Here is a 24,237-nt window from a genome sequence, read left to right on the forward strand (position 1 = left end):
TCATAAATGACATTCATTGGCGTGGGTGTTGTTTACGAAATTGAGAGGATGAAAAGCGAATGTCCGGAGCCTTAACCGGGTCGCTGGACATGGAGAGTCTACCTAGGGTTGTTGGAAAACCCTGATTCCAAACCAATGCTGTACATGAGCTGGCTCCAGGATCATGAAGGAACAAATGGCGTATGAATCAATTTTTAGTCACCGGCTATCATGGGACTGCATCTCCTTACGATGCTCCACTACCTTGTGGATCAGGCCTTTAGGTCGAAGGCTCCGGGTGTGGCACCCTAAGAAAACTACCTGATTCGGTTTGGGCATCCGTGCGTTATCACTGCCCTCACACATATCAAATGAGATTTGTATGGTGTATATGTAACTAGTGCCCCCTTGTACCAATATCTATGTGTTCAAATAAATAAATAATTCATTGGAAAACTATAAGTTCATAAAGCGTAAAATTGATTAGAATATCCCATCTAGTCTGTTGAAATCTTTTATAAATCAGTAATAATTTCAAACACTAATGTAAGATACTATTAACCAATATGAACTATAAACATTAGTCTATTCCTAAAAACATAATCAGGCAAACAATAAGGTAAAACTACTCACTTCATTATGAGGACACTATCTTTACTTAGCTATAGATCATATGCCATTTTAAATAACTTCAAACATCGAAAAATAAAGGTGAGTGAAATAAAAAGCATCAAATTCACTTATTTCTTATTTGAATGTAATTAAAGTTAAATTGAATTTCGAATAATTTTTAAAAAGATATTCTTTTTTTTCTCACTTTTCTCCTTCTCTTTGCTGAATGGTCTACCATGCAAACAATTTGTTCCCATTACTATATTTTTCATTGTCAACATTATCATTCATTAACAATGATGTTGGCCAAAACAAAACAAAAAAAACGATCATCTCATCAACATGTTTTTTTTTTAAAAATAATTTACTCATTTCAATCAATATTCTAATCAATACCAAATTGAATTATATTCAATCATTGAAATCAATCAATTTCGGGACTATCATTAAAAAAATATCACAAAATCAATAATAAAAATGATAATAATAACAAAAACTAAACTTAATTGATCGTGAAAATTGAACTGAACTAAATTATTTATAGTTGACTGAACAAGATAAATCATTTTTAATACAACGTCCTGATCTAACTCAACCACATTGTATAAATCAAGAAAATAAATGTGCATTGGTAAGTTGATACGTTTTTTTTTATTCATTTCTATTTAATGTATATAATCATATTTTGTTAATGTTATTTACCTGATGAAAGAAACAAAACAGTATAAACGGTTACCTTGAATTATATAATGATAAAAGTTTGAAAATGAAATAGGATACATAACAAACAGTGATTAGAATAAGCAAGTCTATCTATGAATTAAAATAAATAAACGTTACTCGGTAAATAAGAACATTTCAAGAAGGTAATGGATTGATTAGCTTTAATATTTATATTGAGAAAAATATAAAGCTTATGAATTTATAATATCAGAATCACTAGTATAGGGGTTGTGGAGATTATTTGGTTTTTGATTGAGATCATGAACCGATAGATTAAAGCACTGGGCGGCCGTTTCGTCCTATTGTGGGACTCCTCAGCAGCGGGCATCGAAGATCCCGCTCGCGTGATTCGAACCCAAGGCCTTCGGTCTCGCGCGCGGACGCTTAACCTAATGAACCACTGAGTCGGCATCCAATGGTGTCAGTGTCAAACATCAACCAATCCACGAAGTTGCGCAACCATCTTCCATTGTACTGAGGTAGACACCAGTTTCTACCCGACACGGATTAACTCCACTGGTCATAGCTTCTCGTTAGAACTCCGAGAGTCCCCTCACGAAGCTAGTCACCAGTGAGCACATGTTAATCACTAGTATAGGGGTTGTGAAAATTATTAGGTTTTTGTTTGAGATCATGAACCGGCCGTCCAGTGATTCCAGGTTTCAAAGGCGGCCTAACATCAATCGGTTCATGATCTTAATCACAAACTATCAGAATCGTTTAATTAACCTAATCAAATGGTTTAAATAACTGCTAATTACTGAAATATACCGAAGTAACAAAGTGTTCTAACGCAATGTCATTTCAAATAATAGTTTTGGTAGAATTGCACACAAACTGATTATATTACTCGATAACTTATTCAGTTCAACTACAGCATTAATCATAGATTAGGATAGTTAATAATTAACTGTAATTAATCTTTAAAGAGCCGAGATTCAGCATTATTGTCCAGAAAAAAAGGACACTATACTTCTCTTGTAAGTTTTTTTTTTGCGATCGTTTATCTTAAACGTATATTTGAGTGAATAAAACATACAATGAATCTATATTCGAAAAAAACAAATACTCACTCATTTATTTGGGTCAAAAACAAACGTTTAATCACTTTCTTTTAAAAGACTTTAAATAAATTCCCCTATTGTAAAGTCTCATCATAAAATCTTTTTTTTATATTTTCTACTACATAGAAAGAATTGTAATTCTATTAAAGTATCTACTACTATTATTCTTATTAATATGAGCTTTGAAATAAACCACAAAACCTAAAATAATCCTAATACAACAATGTTTGTTTTAAGGTCAAGTATTTAATGAATAACTGGAAAACCAGAAAAAAAAACGAAAAAAAAATAGTTTCCAAGATTGTTTTATGTAAAATAAATATGAGTTTATTAGAACAGAACTGGATTATTTAATGATAAATAACAAATCCTTGAATGAATTCAGTCGAAATGATGCAGAATTGATAACAAAAATAAGTAAATGTAATCAATTCTATCGAGCACACACATACACACGAACAAAATAAAGCGATTGAAAGACTGTTTTTTTCTTTGACCGAACAGAAAATAGGATACAAATTTTTTCCATAGTGATAAATTAAGGATTTTATTTTAAAAAAAGATTTTGTTGTTGTTCAAATGAACCTATTCCTTGAAAGACATTAAATTGACCTTAATTATAAAGCTGAAATAAGTACCAATTGTAAATTATGTTATTTATTCATAAATGAAGTAATATATTATACAAATAATGGTTAATTATTCATTTTAATGATAAAATTTTATAATAAGGAAATAGATGTATATAATAGTTCACAGGATAAAAAGTATGCAAAATGGTTCATTTTACTTACTAACTTACTTACTCACGGCTGTTACTCCCAATGCAGCATAGGCCACAGACCAGCATTCTTCAACCCACTTTGCCTTCCTTTCTAATTCAATTCAATTTTAAGTCATCATTATTTTTCAATCGTTTAACTGTTATTATAATAGAACGTGGTATATTACACTGTTTACTTATTTGTAATGATTGAATCTGATCTAAGCTTATCAGTATTATATACTCTTGAAAGTCTATTTAGGCCTCTGGATCATTAACACTATCAAGATCTGTTGTTAGTTTGATTTGAATTGCTTTTTTATTGAATATTCATATATTATTTTTAATTTAGACATGTAATAGATAATTAGTAATGAATGGAAGGAAAAACAACTGAAAAACCATATCTCAATGTAATCGTTTTTTGGATTCAGAAAGGAAATACAGTAATTTCTGTTGAAATCAAATAATTTTACCCTGTAAATAACTTTCATAACAGAGTATAGTAATGCTCATCTCAGTCCATATATATATATATATATATATATATATATATCATGACCTAGCTATACATCAGAATTGTCAACAAATGATGCAACAAAAGTATACATCAAGTAGGATCGTAACTTTCAGACTCAGTAGTTAGTGAATCATCATACAGGGTTACTAAACATCACTAAAATGTATTGGTTAATGAAATCAAAAGTAGTATAATTCATTCTGATGCAGCCACATAACCTAATCAAAGAATTAAAAAAACATGAATGTAATGAATGCACTTAAGCGTTGTAATTTATAGCTTTGAGAATATATTTTGAAAAACGTACAAATATTACAACTATAGCACGGTAAAAAGGAACAATAAATAAAATAATGAGGAATACTTAATCTAAATTCAGTAGATACAAAAGCACGAACTACAGGAAATGAATGAAGTATAATACATAGATATGTCTAATTCCACACATATACGTGTCTATATATATATACCATATAGTTCATTTATAAAAAAGATGAGAAAAGTGTTTTACTGTAGGTTTTTGTTCACTAGTGTAAGCATGTGTTTATGTAAGCATATCTACACCTATATATATGTGGTTATAATATTAAACAATTACAGGAACTAATAAATTAACTTCCCAGTAGGAACTCTTGTAAAATATGATTGAAGAAGATAACTAACGAGATAAATGTTAATCTATTTCTTTTAATGATATGACACTGTTAGCAATATTTGTTACTTTTAGAAATAAAATTAATTTACAGAAGTGTATTACTACTTAACAATAATTCATTCCATGAAAACAAATGTGTAAGTTGAAGAGGGTTTTGTAAGTTGAAATTATTTTATTAGTTGGTTATTATAACCAGGTTTCAAGATTGTATTAAGTGAACAAGATCCTTTTTATAATCCCAAGCTAAGTTTCAAAATAATCAGGAATATTGTTTACGATACTTTAGCAGTACATACTTTCAATCCTTAATAGTAACTTGAATCAGTTTCATAATAAGAATTAGCTTTAAAATTGTATATTTACCATTGATTTATTTAGAATAATGATTCATTAATTAAAATAAGTTACAAATATGTACAGTAATGTTTTTACTTAATGATTACCCCTGAAATTAGTTTATATCTCACTATTTCTATGTGTTTTGCCAACTGATATAAACATATATTTATTCATACATTTTGTATAACTTTTCATATACATGTAAGTGTATACAAATGTTTTTTTTGTTGTTGCTGTTGAAAATTAAACTCTTGATTGACATTCCATCAGCAGGAATTGTTATATAAATACACTATAACAAGATTACAGTATGTAAATTTATCATTGTGTCTTAGATACAAACACTTTTACGTACTATTTACACTTCTGTTTTTGATATCAATTTCAAAAACTAAAAAAAACCAGAACAAAATACAATAAAACTCTGAAAATAATTACAAATTCAATTCACATACACACACATACATACACAAATACACAAGTACTACATTACTGTTATGTAGTTAGTAATTAAAGCTTAAATTTATAACGAACACAAATTCTTTCTTTCTTTTCTTTTTTACTTATAGTCACCTATCAATCGCTTTATTGAATTCTTCTTCGTTAAAAACATCATTTTATTCAACTCATTAGTACATTTATTACTACAACATATACTCTAGTATCTTTATTAGAATAGTAGAATAACGTATTCTGTCTAATGTTTGATTATTCTCATGTAGGGAATAATTATTAATGAAACGAGAATGCATATTGAAAACAGTAACATGTGTATATACTTGTTTTAAACAAGTTACATATATATATATATATATATATATATATATATATACATTGTGATGATACATGTTACATGAATAAACAGCTGACAACATTGTTCATATTTCCCATTTTCATTTATACACATACATACATATCAATGTAAACAAAATATGAAGAAAAGAAAATTTATCACGATTAACAATCCTTTAAGATTAATATTTTGTTCATGGTGCTGTATTTTTGTAAAACATTTTTTTGGTTTCACTAAAACAAGAGATTCAAGTTTCAGTTACTTGAAACAAAACCCTGTAGATTAGGATATATATATTTTTTCAATTTATGATATGTTAACACATTCAAAGTATTTTACATCTTGGTTATAGTAAAGCTACAACAACAAAAGTAAAACAATTTACATGAAATTTAGTTTGTTTTATAGTGATCTTATCATACCATTGTTTGTAATTTCGTGGTCCCTTTTAACATGATCCATAAATAATGCTAGAATGTTAAGGGTCATTTATTGTTATTTCTTACCTTTTACAACCTATTGTTTGTTTTATATTTCTAAATAGCTATTAAGTCAATCTATAGGCAAAACATTTAATATCAAGAGGGGTTTTGTGGAGATTATAGTAATTTTAATGGTTGAGAGCATGAATTAATTGAAGCTAGACCACCATGGAAAACCTAGAAGCACTGGACGGCCGTTTCGTCCTAGTATGGAACTCCTCAGCAGCTTCAATTGAACCATGATTTCAACTATTGCAATTACTAAAATCTCCACAAAACCCCTTCTGATAATGATCATCTGCTCACTAGTGACTAACTTCAAGAGGTATTTCCTGGAGTTCTAGTGAGAATTAGTGACCATTGGAGTTCAACCAGGTCTGTTGTGAGATATCAGCTCACTGAAGACAGTGGTGTACGGTGGCGCAATTTCGTGGATTGGTTGAAGTTAGACATTAACACTGTTATGTGCCGGCAGGCTCAGTGGTCTAATGTTTAAGCGCACGCTCGCGAGACCAATAGGTCCTGGGTTTAAATATCGGGATCGTGAATGCGCACTGCTGAAGAGTCCAACAATTGAACGAAACGACCGTCCAGTGCTTCCAGGTTTCCCATTGTGGTTCAGCTTCAATTGACTCATAGTTTCAAAACATTTAATAGTTTCATTGTAGCTAATGTTATTGAGTTCTTTTTTGTTATCTTAAATTGTCAGTATTAGCAATAGTTAAAAGAACGAAAGTCACTTGTGAACTGCTTAGATCAAACGATAAAAAATAATGTTTTGATGGAGTTTTGTTGTCTGAGCTGGATGATTCGGTTTTAATCTTCTACCTGAAGTTTGCGCTGTGATAATGTCCAGAAGAACGACGAAAGCCCCACGACGAAACCATCCAGATCAAAGAACAAAACTCTATCCATCTGAGCTACAAATCTTCTCCACTATAGAGAATAAATTATATTCAAACACTTTATCACATAAATTTACATCGAAAAAAAATGAAGTAACGTTAAAATTCTTCTACAAAAATTGATCTTGCTGTTAGAATTTAATTTAAAAAGTTGATAATTACACTTTAGACTCTTTGAAATAAATAGAATTCAAGACTTTCTTGTCTCTTGGACAATTGAAACAAAATGATACATGTTTTTCAAAGTTAATCAATTTGTAAAAATGTTATCTTACGCTACTAATGATGTAGATATCACTCCAAGCATAATCGCTTACTGTCATTCAACTTATCTTAATAAAACCAATAAGATCCTAAAGATCTAACTATCTTGCTTGAGTTTGATGAATATATAGTACCAAAAGATTAGAAAATGGATCAAATAAAAGCATAAGTTTCTATGCCAACATTAATTTGCATAACTATCAAAACTAATCTATAAATGCAACTTTAACGGTAAATAAATCGTTAAAATCAATACTCTGATTATCAATATTACATAATTAAATTGACTAGGAGACTACTCAAAACGATTTATTAAATTCTGTAAATATTTACAGATATACACAAAATTCAATCTTGTAGACAGTACAATTTCAAAAATTAATTTAATCTGGTAAAAAAAATATGTTTCTATTCAAAATGGTACTTCTACCCTCCTACTTTAACAAATTATCAATAAATTCAAAAATAAAATAGATTTGTCTATATGGTTATCTAAGGTCATGAATATGATAAATAACTTCTTCCGGAGAATCCCAACAAAAGATATTCAAATGTAATTTTTGTTGTTGTTGTTGTTAGTGGTGGTGGTATGGGTGTTGTTGTTGTTGTTTAAGAACGGAAATAATGGTAATCATGATAATAATCGTGTCAAGTAAGCGAGAAAAACAATAGAAATAATTTTTATTCTAACAGGACTATATTGTCTCACCCTTAAGATTAATTCATAGAATTAAAGTACCTAAATTTCATCAAGGTAAATGAAGATAGATAATATTGAGGAAACTTATTTCACTAGTTGAAATGAGACATTTTTATGGCTTTTACTACCGAAACAAAAAAATGAATAGTAAGTTATATTCATTATTTTAACTATAATTTCACTATAAAAAAAGTATAGCCGGATATAATATAATTCAGAGTTGTTTTGTTTTTCTTCACATAAATCATCATCAGTTAAACGTTGAAGAAAAAAAAGAATAATAGACTAAGAATTGTTTGGGTGTGTTTATATGATAGTTAGAAAGATAAGGAATAGAATAGGTAGGTAATATATATTCATTCTGTATTACAAAACATGGATTTCATCAGAGGATTCTTTAGAAATGTATTGGTAGAGAGCATTTTATTACTTCAGATACTGTTTGTTTTATAATAGATGGTATTCCTTTAAAATAGATTAACTAGAAATAAAAGTTGATTATTTGAACTATTCAACGACAGAAAAGTAGTAAAAATTATATGGAAATGAAAAAAAATCATCATAGTTAAAAGGTTTAAATAGGGACATTGTGCATTTTAAGATAATGAAAAAGAAACGTAACTGAGAAAGGCAATTTCCAAGGTCTTATATCCTCGGAGTAGAATTGTGAAAATAACTCACTACAGGGAACCCAACAATTTTAAAGTGATATATATATATATATGAACTACGTTCGGATTGATTTCTAGAGTCGAAAAAGTCGAACATGAGCCAAATATCCTGGAAGGGCGTCGAACAGATTAAAAAAATACATTAACTTAAATATAATTAAACCATTTGGTCTGTTAGGTGCTAAATGTTAGAAAAATTGCATTATGTTAGTAACAAACCTGAGAGCTAATTTTTCATTTTATTATGAAACTGGGCATTTCTAACAAATATTAAATGCTGACAAATGATCTATTTAGTGCAGTATATCTCTTAGAAATTGCGTACATAATTTCAGTCCATCACAGTAACCTTATTTAAGCTACTTTATTAAAAGCAAAATGATTAACGTTGAGGGAAAAGTATTTGAAGTCGTATTTAATTTGACCAATTTAAATCAATATCCTTGTTACTGCTCGTTTGCTGATGCAATTTTAGCTATCTTGTTTTAGTAGCCGACAAATACGAATGGAAACTGAAACTGTTTCGTCAAAAAGAAAATAGGAGATCGATTTTATAAAAGTTAAGTTCCAAAATGATCTCAATTCTTCTGTAAAAACTCACTCACAAACTACTTTTTATAAAATAAGAACGGATATTTTTTATTCAGATGCGTATTTACTACTGCCATATAAAGTCATACCAGAAGAACATTTTAAATACTATTTTAATCACTATAGACATAAATGTTGGCTTATTGAAATGATCCATTTAAAGTATGAAACTGATATTTGTATCTCGGCATATTGTGAACGAAATTTTAGATGGTAAAGACCAGCTTGCTGTTTAGTGGAAAATTACCGAGTGTTTTTATAAAATATGGAAATCCTGCATTAAATACATAACTTGCACATCTTCCATCAGTTGTCCTTTACATCCTTCAAAATTCTTTCAATTCTGTTGTCATTACAATTGTTCTGTGTTTCCCTCCATGTTCTCTTCAATTCAATTCGCTCAATCTTCTGCACGCATCCATTCCACTTCCTATTGGTGCCTCATACTACTTATATCTGTCAACATAAGTAGCATATATCACAAGTGTATGTTAACTTTGGATGATACATACTTTATCAAAAATAGAAATTTTAGAATTAATAAGATTAAGAACTTGTTAAGAAGTATCCAGATGATACAACTCCAAAACTGAGAAAAAAATTGTACAAAAGCTTTGGATACGTTGTTCTCTCATTTAATTGAAGCAATCTTTGTCGGCAACATTGAAAAACTTCACAGAAGTTAGTTAATATACTAACTAAAATGTGAGCTCAATTTTGAGGTGAATGATACCATGTCTGTTCTGTACATATTCAGATTGTATTTAAACAGGAATTATAAACTTAATCAATATAACTCTATTAAATAAAAGGAATTTTCAATTCTTTGATCGTTCCCAATTATTCATACTGGTTCTTTCGGTAAGAGATTTATGGAATGCTGGAATTCAGATATCTGCAGCTTAATTAGCCCGTTTAAAGTAACATACATATACATACTCATACGTACCTACACATTTATGCTCGTTACCCCTCATGGAAGAGCACAGGCCATCCATCAAGATTCTGCATTCAACTCTGTCCTGGAAAATCCTTGCCAGTTGTTTCCAGTTGCTATTCTCTCCCTTAATGTCTACCTCCAATACCATAGAAATATGTTCTTTAGTCTACTTCTTCTCCTCTTAACTTCAAAATTCCGAGCTAGCACTTGCCTTGTGATGTAGTTTGGTGATTTCCACAATGTATGTCCTATCCACTTCCAATATCTTTCCTTAATTCGCTCTTCAGATTGAAGATGGTTTGTTCTCTCCCATAGTAAACTACAGCTCATGATATTTGGTAGACGGACATTGAGTATCTTGTGTAGAAATTTGTTTACAATTATTTGTACATTTCTGAAGATGATTGTGGTAGATGTTCAAGTTTCACCTCAGTATAATATAACTAACTGTTTTGACGTTCGAATTGAAGATTCTGACTACAATATTAGTTGACAGTTGTTTTGATTTCCATACGTTCTTCAACTATAGGGAGATGGCTCTTGATTTGTCAATTCTTGCCTTTACATTTGCATCGGATCCTTCTTATTTATCAATGATGCTGTCTATGTACATGAAAGATTCCAAATCTTCCAGTGTTTCAACATCGAGTATCATTGAGTTGGTATTCTTTATCCATTTTATATTTTAAGATCTTGATTTTTCCTTTGTGTGTGTTGAAACCTACTACAATAGAGACTTCTAATACATTAACTATTTTATATAAACTTCTAGGTAAATAATTATTTGGTAAATCAATTTATAACTAAATAAACACAATAAAAGAAAGTATACTCTACAATCAAATATATATAGTCATAATGTTTCCATTTGTTTATTTTATAATCTTCATACAAGGCATTAGATTCATTGAATAGAACAATGGTACAATAATAAATCACCTATTCATATATGATGTAGAACTTCAATAATTATTCTAATTAAATAAATAGTAATAATAATTAAAATCCATAAGTCTTTAATGATTGATAATAATAATAATTTAAAAGTTTAAATCTGTTTTTACCTGTTCGGATTTCCGATAATAATAATAATAATGATAATTATATTCAACAATAGTTTCAAATTGTTATTAGCATTAATGGTATTAATGGTAATAAATTATAACTATGCAAAACTAATATTATGAATTCATAGACGGTGTTTTCATTATCAACAAGCTTCTATTGTTTTTTTTGTTTTGTTTTTTTTTTTGAAAATTAATAAACAAATAAATTTAACTAGAAAATCAGATAACAAGACGCCTATTAAGATGTAAACACTGACAGTATGTTGTTATTTGTTATTATTGAATTCATTTATGCATAGTACTCACTAAGACTAAAACTAATACACATAGTCAATTTATCTATTTATATACTATCTCATTAATTGTATTTAATTTTTCTTCAAAAATAACTGTTTTTGAAAGTTTATTCATACTTCTCACGATTTAGATACTGATGAAATATGATCTAAGTGTATACTATTAAAACTAGAACATGATGTATACCCATTAATTTACATGTAAGTAAACATATATATATATATATATATATATATATATGTTCGTGTGTATGCTTGTAGATGTGTATACGGGTTGTGTTCCTATATGAATTCATGTAGTCATTCCATGTTTTCAGGTCAATGAGGAATATCTATCTTCTGGATAATTTTTCAGCTACTTGATGGCGATGTTTTAATGTTGTTTGATTTAGCGAGTTGAGTGTTTCTTTTAGGACAAACATTATTTATTTCTTAATTTTTTTTGTTTGCTATACAGTCATTCAACTAATAGATATATATACATATTGTTTCCGTAAGGTTAATAAGCAAAAACAGTAAAGGTTGAACTTGTCATTTATTTTGAAGATTTTCAAAGTGTCTCATATCTTTACTAACACTGAAGGCTTACTAATTACTAACAGATGCATTCATAGTAGATAATATTCTTCTATAGTTCTGAGTATTAGTTATAAATAGTGATGGCTGTATAAGAGGTGATCGAATGGATGAATATGCCAATTTCTTTAAAGAAACTCTTCCGTACATTGTGGTAACAGGAAGATGTAAGAAAATTGAATGGATTTTATTAGTTTCTAAAATTCGGAGGTATTCGATCATATTTGCTTTTAAAAAATAAAATACCTTGAAGTTCTGGTTATAGTGTGATAGGTCAGATGACTTAAAATGTCTGGATTACGTCAATGCTCAAGGTAGGTGTTCACGTTGTGAACAAAAGTGATCTGTTGATGTAGACCAGAAAATTACCTCATCCTATAAACTGTGAATTATTACTCAGCCACTTTCAATAAATGCTTAAAACGTTAACTGTCATTAGATTGAATAAATAAATAATCAAACGTGGTTCTGTTAAAACATACCACCTATATGTCGTGTCATTAACTACGAATGTGGAGCATGCAGTTAGAAACTTACTCATGTTGAGCAGATTCTCACTGGAAAACAAACAGTGCTTTAATAGTTTAATAATTCTCTATTGACTTTTGATTTGGAACGTTTAATTGTGTATTTGCATGTTACTGTGTTCATCAATTACTCGTTGAATTGTAATCTTAATTTCTTCATTAAAAACACAATATGTAACTAGCCTTAATACACAAATGAAAACGATACTATGAATTTCATATTTTTCCCATAATTTGTCCAAATGATTAAATCAGTTGAATTAAGAAAAGCCCGGCCAATAATAGCAGTTATTGTTCAAACAAAATGAAAAAGAAATAACATTTCATAATTCTGAGAGAATGAAGTAATTATTCCGGTTCGTCTAAAATATCTTTATTCTTATTATTACGTGAATGAATTTAAAGTATAATTAAACTGTTATATTTGATTATTATAATTTTTATATTAATAATGTATTTTAAGCATAGATGGATAGTGGCTGACAGTGGAAACTAGGACGCGCGTTTTGTCCTATTCGGAACTCGTCAGCTGGATGTACCCGTATCCCAGATTTGATGATAACTCCGAGACTTAAACTCAGTACCGAGTACGCGCCTCTTGGATTCTATTGCTAGCTATTATTCATCTTTGCTTAGAAAACTTGTTACTTAAGGCTATATCGAGGCAATACACACAGTATGCACATATTCCAATAAGAGACTGACCAATTACAGTCCTAAGTAACAATGGGATGATACAAGTAAAACAACACCAAGTGAATTTAATCATGTATGTTGAGCATATTTTGTCCACTTATCAATAGTGTAAACAGTTTTTTCGCAAATTATTAATAACAATATTTATATGAAGATGTATTAAAGTATCATCTGTTATATAGACGTCCTTCATATCAACACATTCATAAATACACCATAACTTCTCTGAATACATAGAATGTATATGCGCGAAACATATTCTAATTGTATTCTTGATGATATTATTCCAGAAAAATAGTATCTTTAGTTCACTTATATATTTGTGATCATTAGATAACTTTTCCGAAGGTTCACAAGTGCATAAATTGTCATGTAGATTCCATTTGTTCATGCATAACTACAATTTAAATTTATTTTTCAGCATATTGTACGTGGATTTTACTATTCAAGTAATTATAAATGTATGCATACATCATCATAAACAGAAGTAATACCCAAGAAAGACCTTTTTTAGCATCAACATAAGTTACTTCGTTTCTCTCTATACTAGAATAAAGTATGAAACTATGCAGTGAATATGCAAAAATAAACAGAATCGTTTTTTTAGATCTCTAAATAATTTCATTGCCATATCTCGTAACAGATATTGGGTATTTGTTCTATTCGTCGACTTACTTTATACAAACTGTATTAACTATTGAAAAAAGAGAACAATGTTCCTTACTTATGAATAATTTCTATATTTTTTACAAAGCTGCGTGTTTTACAATCATTCAACTTGTACCACTTGTTGATATTGTCAAATAATTACATCTCCTATACCAATGTAAATAGTAAGTGAAGTTAAGATATGCATTACTTCTTGTAAGCAAGTACATTACATCACATGATAAATAATTAATTTAAATATTTTCATCAATCGATAAGATTACCTTACTCACTTACCTACTTACGCCTGTTACTCCTAGTGTAGGAGAATAGGCCCCCCACCAACATTCTCCATTCAACCCTGTCCTGGTCAATCCTTTCCATATCTTTCCAGTTGTTATTCATCCTTTTCATATCTGCTTCTATTTCCCAACGTAATGTGTACTTTAGCCTTCCTTCTTTCCATTTCCCTTCAGGATTCCAAGTTCGTGCTTGTCTCGTGATACAGTTTGATGATTTACCTAGTGTATGTCCTATCCATTTCCATCGTCTTTTCCTAATTCCCTCTTCAAATGAAAGCTGGTTTGTTCTCTCCCACAGAAGGCTATAGCTGATGGTATCCAGTCAATGGGTGTTGAGTATCTTGCGAGCATTCACATATTACATTTCCACGGAATCATTTTATAGTTATAACAAAAATATTACAAAACTAGTCAAAATGATCAATAATTCTATCCTCATAATAAAGAACTCAACAATTTTTATCTCATAATGAACTATAATCTGATTGAACTAATAGAATTCTTTCTTGAATCTATAAAGTATACAAATAAATTAAGATTGTTGATTTCACCATTAAAATTTTAATCAAATTTACTTTAAGTTTTTTTTAATGAAGTCATGGAAATTTATTTATTCAAGGAAATGAATCCAATGAAATTGTAGGACATTTTTATAAACTAGAATGAAATGTAATCTCATTCCGTTATGGGGGGGGGAAGGAAAGAATAATTCTTTTTGAAGGATTATTTTGGCAAAGAAAAAAATAAAACTGAAATGTCATATTTAGCTTTGTCATAAACATAGAACCTTCTGTTTCAGTACATTGGAAATAATTTAACCATCTTTATTTAGACATAGTGTTACTATCAATCATAATTGATTTCTTTATATAAAGATAAACATACGGTGTCTTCTCTGAAAAAAAAAAGAAACATTTCTTAATTACATACAGTTTTTCATATCATAGAAACAAATAGAATTATAATGTTATTAGACAATAGACGTAAACAAAAATAATATACAAACTGGTTCATAAAAATAAACAGTAATATGTCTGTGGTGATTTATAGAATGGAATATTAGGAACTTTTAAATTTTTAGTAAAAAAAAGAAACCATTACTGACTACTTACAGAAATTTAATGTCATATTATATGATTGATATATTGCAATCGAAAATTCGTTTATTAGATCTTTGATGTTAATGGTTCTTTATCAATAGACTTTCGTTGATAAAGTGAGTAGTTTAAGTGTGCTCCTTAATGTAAAACGCACAAGATCATATCATCGTCAGCTAGAACAAATATAATTACAGAGCAATTTCTAGTTAGCATGAGAATGTTGTCATTTAATGACGATGATAATTCTAGAAGCCGAAAGCTCTATCTTTCCAACCATTTGATTTAGAGTTTTACTCCAATATCTTGTATATCAATACCTAATAATTATCTATGTATCATAGCAACTCACGTGCAATTGAGTTTGTTTTCATTTAACTTAGTTAATCCCTTTTGTTAACTTATTTAGCGGACAAAGTCATCCGTACTATAACAACTTATTGTACCTATATTATTGTTGTGTTTGTATGAAATATGTATGTTTGAACATTGCTTACCGCCTACGCATATATTCATTCTGCTGGCTTTATTATTAACTGCTTGATTGATTCGGTGATCCATTCATTTCCCTACATATATACATGTACATTTAACACTCGACACTCTCGGTTCGCTGACTCATTCATTTGCCTCTCTGTTTGTGGTCTGAGTTATCTGCAGATAAAGCTGTAGTCGCTGCTTCTCTTTGCCTTCTGATTTCAAACACCGATGAGGATTATATGATAATGGTTACGAGGGTGATTGGTCAACGAAGCACAGCCACTACAGTCTAACTGATATTAAAAACAAAGAACTATACAATAATGCACATGTTTAGGTTGGATCTTTTTTCAAAATGATCAGTAAACACCTCTAAACATTCATAGACTAAGATAAAATACTTGTTTAGTGGCTTCTGTTTTTCTACAAGAACTGGTCATTGTGTAAACAGAATATTTTTAAAAACCTTCAACAACTAATGAATCAAGACTTAGTGTATCACACAATATCAGTACAGTATTATACAGCTTTATTGCTCTAATTGTACAATAACATGAATTTTCAACTACATTATATGCATATATATAGACACGCATTTATTTGATCCTGCAGTCTTTTATAACTACTCTTAGGATAAATGAAAGGATTTGATGAGATTTTTAATGCTTACTGTGTATGTTATTTTTGCTGTTTAAAGAAAGTAAGGAATTCCAATCCTAACATGAATAGTAAAAGTATATTTAGTCATTTAATTATTCTTTAGAAGTAAAATATACTTTTAAAACTATTTCCCATTCTCTACCTAAGAAAAAGAAGTATCTTTCATCATTAATAAATTCACAGTTTACACCGAGTATAGAAATGTAATTCATCTATATATCATTCTTTAAAGTATGAAGAATTGTGAAATATGATTTAGTTGTTCGACTGAATAATGAAACTCCTATTTAAGCATTTTAGTTTTTAAAGTAAAAAGCTTTAACAAAGCTCACTTATTTAATTCTAATTCGGCCCTGGTACGGCCGAGAGTGGGAAGAGTCAGCTCCCTCTCTCGAAATGTCCTCACATGGTCATGCGTATACAGCCACTGACAAGAAAATCGTACTCACTGCGTTCTCGTGGCGAGGGTGTTGTTTACAAACTTGAGAAGACGAAAAGCGAATATTCGGTGATTTAACCAGGTTGGTGGAGACGGAGGATCTACCTAGGGGAGTTGGAAAACCCTGATTCCAAACCAATGGTGTACATGGGCTCCACTATCCTGAAGGAACAAATGACGTATGAACCTATCGTTGGTCACCGGATACCATGAAACTGTATCTTCTAACGATGCTCTACTGCCTTGTGGATCAGACCTTTAGGTCGAAGGCTCCGAGTGTGGCCCCCTAAGAAAACCACCTCCTTCTGTTTGGGCACCCGGGCAGTATCATAGCCCAGACATAAGTCAAGTGCTGTATGTGGCGCATATGTATTCGATGCCCCTTTGTACCAAGATTTATATGTTCAAATGAAATGAAACATTGTATAATGTGTACAATGTTTACACCAGTCCTAAGAATATGTAGTTCACTTCAGCTTATGTCATTAATTTTCCCGCTAGAATAAATTTGAATAGTATTTATCATCAATCAGATAGTAAATATTATACAGTAATGAACCTTTTTACATAGACAGTAGACTCGATACTGATTTTGTTATCAGATAATGTTGGACGTTTTTGTTTCTATACACGGTTCACTGAAAGGTGAACTATTCTCAAAGCCCCATATCCAAATAATCTGGTTACATTTCGCCGAAAAAAAGCATCACTACAACTAGTATGTTCGTAAACACATACATATGAAAATAAATACCCCCTAAAATTCAACATCATGTTACATATTCCTGAGATTGGTTACATTAACGATATGATCTATTATTTGTCAGAAATCAAATGTATAAACATTTTTGTTTAAAAAAACAACATTTTTTATTAGACGAAATCGTATACCAATTGGCAACTCACTCTGATCTAATTGATGAACGAATTTACACAAATGATTATTAACTGTCTCGATGAAGAGAGAAAAAAACGTCAGATATATTTGATATTTAGCAAAATAAATGCTTGTTGTTGTGTCAAATTACGAACTTCTAGAGTTTCTTAAATAGTAAAAAGTACTATGATGAGATAAATGTTTTAGTGAGTAGTATAATTTTTATTTTCCAGCATAATAGTTTGTTATTTATTAGGCCCTTCGAAATTAAATAAATAGATAATACTAGTATCAGTTATATCCTGTATTAACAAACCATAGTAATGCTTTCTTTATAACGAATATATTAAATCAGTATTTAAAAAATGATTTTCGAACAGAATAATTATTAGAAATATAACAGCAATGAAAAGAAAATGTTGTACTAGTCTTATAAATATTTAAATCGACTATCTAACAACTTATATAGATTGGTTGAAGCTAGACATTAACACTGTTGAATGCCATCTCAGTGATCCAGAGGTTAAGCGTTCGCATGCAACACCGAAGTTCCTGGGTTCGAATCTCGCGTATGAGAACGTGGATATGCTCTAATGAAGAGTCCCATACTAGAACAAAAAGACCGTTCAGTGCTTCCAGGATCTCCAGAGTGGTCTAGCTTAAGTGGACTCATGAATTTAACACATATACATATCGTTTTGACCTTAAGTAAATGTGTATACGTGTGATATGTTGCTGAACAAAAGTCTACTTAAAAAATGATTAAGCTTCAGTGTTATAACTGTTATCATAACTAGGAATTAGAAAAATGAATAGTATATTTTTATTATCAGTATAAATGATAATTAACTTACATTAACTAAACTAATACAATAATGAACATAGATAAAAAATATAAAACTCTTTTTTAACTAAATTAGATCACATAAATTGATTGAAAAATGATATACTAAAAAAAGTCGACGGATAACTAATTGCATTGAAGCATTAATTTAAGTCAATCATTATACAACAAGGGAAGAATAAGTTATTCATGTAAATATTAGTAACGAATAGTAACTGAGAACAACTGTATTATTTCTGTATAGGTTATCATTGTATCAATTGGCTAAGATAATCACTTTGGGCATATATATATATATATATCTGTTTGTAATACAACCATATACCTTCTTCATTAAATTTGAATTGTGGAGTTCCGTTTGCAGTAGAGTCTAACGAAACATTTAAGGAAATAGATTCTTGGAATACTTTATTAGCTATCTATTCAATAATACAATTTGCTATATAAGTAAAACGTATGAAAATTAAAAATTTCCCATAAATGTCTTTAGTGAACATTTAAAAATAACTTCTTTTTTTTAAAAATCTACTTCTCAATGAAAACAGTGTACTACAGTTATGAATGGTGAATCAGTGACTCAATTCTAATCTTTATTCAAAGAAGGGATAATTAGAAAGCTTAATAACATCTGGTAAATAAGAGCCACAAATTTGTTAATGAACTGTGAAATTGTACTTTTCAGATGCAAATAAACATTATGATAAGTTTGTTAGAAGTTGTTATTGCGTAAAAGTAGATAATTTATTCACAAAATAGCGATACATTAGTTAGACCTCATAAATATCAAATTTCTTATAAGAATCTATTCAGAAGAAGCAATGCGTTTATTGATCAGGATTGTAGTTTAAGGTATCTACACTAGAATAGTGTAATCCTGTCAATTTTTCATTAGCAAATAAACATTAGTATATAATATCCTTGACATTCGTTTTTGTGTATTTAGTTCTTTGACTTGGTCAAGTTTTATAAAGTGTTGTGAACAAAAGTAATAAAAAAAGGCTTTAAGATTTTTCAGTTTGGAGTTCATACACACGTCTATCTAGTGACAGTCTTATTAGTTGGAGGATCAATTGAATGCTAATAAAGAGACTAATTTATACCTACACAGTGCTTCCACAATAATGTAGTTTCCTCGAGATATGAAGATTTTCATTTCATTTCTTAGTAACTTCATATATATAAACAGCTGTACAGTTCAATACTATAACACAATAGCCATTAATTTAAGCCCTAGTTTTCAATGACTATCCAACTATATTCAAACTATGATGTAAACTACAAACTGATCAGATAAAATAGACTAAACTAGAAGTTTACATATCTAGGCAGCATTATTGATGAACACGGTGGATCTGATGCAGATGTGAAGAAGCGGATCAACACGGCAAGAACCGCATGTCTACAATTGAAGAACATCTGGAACACAAAATAACTGTCTGTCAACCAACACCAAGGTCTGGATTTTCAATACAAATGTCAAGACACTTCGGCTGTATGGGGTAGAAACATGGAGAAATACCAAGACCATCATCCAGAAGATACAAGTGTTTATTCCCGACCGTAGCTGCTACCTTGACGTGGTGGTCGGGCTTGCCTATCGTGATGACCCAACCGAGCTATATTGGCTGGAACTTATGTTCCTGTAGGTTCTACCATGCCAGGCAGGTCGATTAGAGAACGGTAAGACTAAAAGCAGCAACTCAAGGCCTGAGGGCGAAGTCGTACTGCTGACTGTAGAGAGGTGTGACAGCAGTAAGGTGTTTCCCTCGGACAACCAGCATGACAGCGATGCTGCCTTCCCACAAGGAGGGGTTGGGTTAGAAAAGGTCGACCCTAAAAATGTCACACCTCACCTCACCTCACGGATTTCCGTCTCCGGCGGTAAGGCCCTTTGAAGAACGGAGCTAACACGTCAAAAACCTTCCACAAAAAGGCCGTGCGCGACCGACCTCAAGCAGTTGTCCCTTGAGCTCTGCGGTTACGCTCCCAGGTCGTCAAGACCAACACTAATCCAATTTCCTTTTCAGGTTCCTCAAGAAATACCCTTCCACGGTGTGGGCAGCCGGGAAGTGACGTCAGCCCTCATACCCGTAACAGCACATGAGACCAAGTTGGTCACATTCAAATCCTTCCTACCCCTCCTAATACCTCTCTTATCTCCATGACTAACCCTTCTCACATCCCTTTATCACCCCGCACCGCTAGGGCAAACGATTCGAGTACGTGGAACGCTATTCCTGGTCTCCTGAAACCACACTCTAAACTACACGTAGGAGCTTTTAACGTACGAACACTGTGCCAAATAGGACAGCAGGCTTCCTTAGCCAGGACTTTAGAATCTCGCGCCATCGATGTGTGCTGCGTCTCCGAAACGCGCATACAAGATCCGAGTAGCGTCATTCATTTGACCTCACCATGCCAAAATAAAGAACCGACTCGATTTACGCTTCGTGTATCTGGAAGCCCTGATTCTGCTTCCCGTGGCCTCGCCGGCGTAGGTATAGCATTGAGTCCTAGGGCAGAACTAGCTCTCTTAGAGTGGATCCCAGTAGACAGCCGTTTGTGCGCTGTCCGACTGAACGGAACAGTAAGGGCTCGGAAATATAGGGACACTCGTCGTTGCCTCTTCGTCGTCTCTGCCTACTCTCCTACTGACTGCAGCTCAGACGATGTAAAAGATGAGTTTTACAGAAAGCTTTCCGGCCTTCTCCGAAAAGCTAGACGCTCTGATGTAGTAATAGTGGTTGGTGACTTTAATGCTCAAGTAGGTAAACTAAGAGAGAAGGAAAGACATCTGGGTGGATCTTATGGTGTCGTGGCATAAAGAACAGATAATAGCGACCGTCTGTTGCAGTTATGCTCAGATAACCGCCTGTTCCTTGCAAATACTAACTTTAAGCATAAGGAAAAACATCTTTTAACATGGCGACCCCCTAATTCGTCCCAACGTTGGACCCAAATAGATCACATCGCTATCAGCCACCGATGGAGGGGCTCGATAGAAGACTGTCGCTCATTCTGGAGCACATGCTTAGATTCAGATCATGCTCTAGTACGAGCGCGTATCTGTCTGCGTCTTACTGGACGTAGGAAAGACGCTGCAAGTAAACCTCTTAGGGCCCTACTTAATGACAGTCAAGCTAAGAGTATATTTCAGGAACAACTAGGAAAACAGTCAGGCAGCCATGTATGTGATGCCCACCCCGATGCAGCTTGGAATGATATCCGAAAAGCTGTGGAAACAGCAGTGATATCGGCTAGTAAGGTAAACTGATAGATGCTCGGAAACTCATTCCACCTGGCTCTGAACATAGTGAAGAGCGGAGTCAGCTTAAGCGCAAGCTGACAAGAAGTCTACGTAATGATCGCGAACAGTGGTGGGTAGCGAAAGCAAGAGAGATGGAAAAGGCAGCGGCAATAGGTAATAGCAGACAATTGTTCAGACTCGTTAAGGAAACCGGAATTAGGAACCGACCGTTAGCGAAACAATCTCAGAGAAAGATGGACATATTATTCATTCTCAATCCAGGAGATTGGATCGATAGGCAGAACACTTTAGGGATCAGTTCAACTGGCCTTCAGCCACACTTCGGTTTCCAACGATCTCTAGTCAACCTGAATAGCAAGTTAATGTAAGTCCTCCGTCCCTTTACGAAGTTGAAAAAGCCATAGGAAATCTGAAACGAGGGAGAGCAACAGGCCCTGACAGGTTTACTCCTGAGATTTTTAAGGATGGTGGTTCAATAGTAGCAATGAGATTAACTGAGGTCTTAGGTAGAATTTGGGAACTGAACGTAATCCCATCTGACTGGTCTCAATCACTGATTGTGCCGGTCTATAAGAAAGGACAAAATTCCTCTTGTGACAATCGCAGAGGAATCAATTTCACTAATATAGTGTCTATAATATTAGCCTCAATAATACTTCGACGCCTAATCAAAGCTAGTGAAGAGCAGATAAGAGAAAACCAGGCTGGTTTTCGACCTGGACGTGGTTGTATAGACCATATATTCACACTACGTCAGGTCCTAGAATACAGACACACATTCAGACGCCCCACAATGGTAGTATTTCTCGACCTTAAGGCGGCATTCGACCCTGTTGATCGTGAGGTTCTATGGCAGTGTTTGTCACTGAAAGGAGTACCAAAGAAGTACATTAACCTTGTGAAGACTCTCTACTCGAACACAACTGGTAGAGTGAGAGCTTATGGCGAACTGTCATCAGAATTGATTACCTCAAGTGGTGTTCGTCAGGGCTGTCCACTCTCTCCATTCTTGTTCAACTTTGTGGTCGACGTACTTTTCGAGATAACACTTTCCTCATCTAAATTTCCAGGGGTTGAACTTCTACCAGGAGGTTCACTTGTTGACTTAGAATATGCTGATGACATAGTTTTATTTGGTGAAGACGCTGACAAAATGCAGAGTCTTCTGACCACTCTAAGCAACAATGCAAGCATGTTCGGGATGCGATTCTCCCCCTCGAAATGCAAAATGTTGCTTCAGGATTGGGTTACATCGACACCCGAACTAGTGATAGGGAGTGAAGTAGTTGAGTGTGTCGACCGCTTCACTTATCTTAGAAGTCTCATCAGCCCTTGTGGTCTGGTGTGTGATGAAATCTCAGCACGGGTACAGAAGGCTCGACTAGCTTTCGCCAACTTGCGTCATTTATGGCGTAGGCGAGATATCCGTCTATCAACCAAAAGACGTGTTTACTGAGCAGCAGTTCGTTCCGTCCTACTTTATGGCAGTGAAACATGGCCGGTAAGAGTAGAGGATATTCGTAGGTTACTAGCATTCGATCATAGATGTCTTCGAAACATTGCTCGTATATCATGGGACCATCGAGTAAGTAACACAGTTGTTAGGAGACGAGTACTAGGTAAGGATGGCAAATCAATTGATGAAGTAGTGAAACTTCATCAGTTGAGATGGCTGGGACACGTGTTACGTATGCCCAACTACCGACTGCCTCGACGAGCGATGTTCAATGGTATAGGAGTAGGTTGGAAGAAAGGAAGGGGCGGACAGACCAAAACATGGCACAAGTCCATGAAGTCACTGACAAGTGGACTGAGTCATGTTGGTAGGTGTAGACTACCTGGTTGGGGACCGCGAGATGATAGCAATCGATGGTTAGAGACCCTGAATGACATGACTCAAAATCGTTTGCAATGGCGCAGGTGCATCCACTCTTTGTGTTCTTCCAAATTCTAATCTTCTGAATTCTTCATGTCCCTTTCTTTTTTCTCTTTCCAAACTTATTCCACTGGATTATACTCTTTAAATAACATCTCCAAACCCTAATGTTTCCGATTACTGCTTACACTCTTGCTACCTCTACCACTACGGGATTTGGATCGACAACTGCATCTCTGTGTTAAGGTGGTGTGGCAACTAGAAATGATGTACGTACGTACGAAGTTCTACGTTGTTACTGACTGACTGACTGACTGACAAGTGTTTATTAATAGTTGTCTACGCAAAATACTTCAGATCCGTTGGCCGGACACTATCAGTAACAACCTACTGTGGGAGAGAACAAACCAGATCCCAGCGGAGGAAGAAATCAGGAAGAAGCGCTGGAAGTGGATAGGACACACATTGAGGAAAGCACCCAACCGTGTTACAAGGTAAGCTCTCACTTGGAATCCTCAATGCCAAAGGAAAAGAGGAAGACCAAAGAACACATTACGCCGAGAAATGGAGACAAACATAATAC

General features: G+C 32.6%; 1 protein-coding gene across 1 annotated transcript in view; it reads left to right on the top strand.

The window, feature by feature from the left end:
* The window catches only part of KAL1_1 (Kallmann syndrome 1 sequence), a 100,139-nt gene that overhangs the window by 29,088 nt on the left and 46,814 nt on the right, over positions 1-24,237 (top strand). Inside the window, exon 2 of the mRNA XM_051214928.1 lies at positions 1,136-1,222. Within this exon, the coding sequence (XP_051068113.1) occupies positions 1,136-1,222 (87 nt within the window). The remainder of the gene's footprint in view (positions 1-1,135; positions 1,223-24,237) is intronic.

The sequence above is a fragment of the Schistosoma haematobium genome, chromosome 2 (assembly GCF_000699445.3).
Source record: "Schistosoma haematobium chromosome 2, whole genome shotgun sequence".
Classification (NCBI taxonomy): domain Eukaryota; kingdom Metazoa; phylum Platyhelminthes; class Trematoda; order Strigeidida; family Schistosomatidae; genus Schistosoma; species Schistosoma haematobium.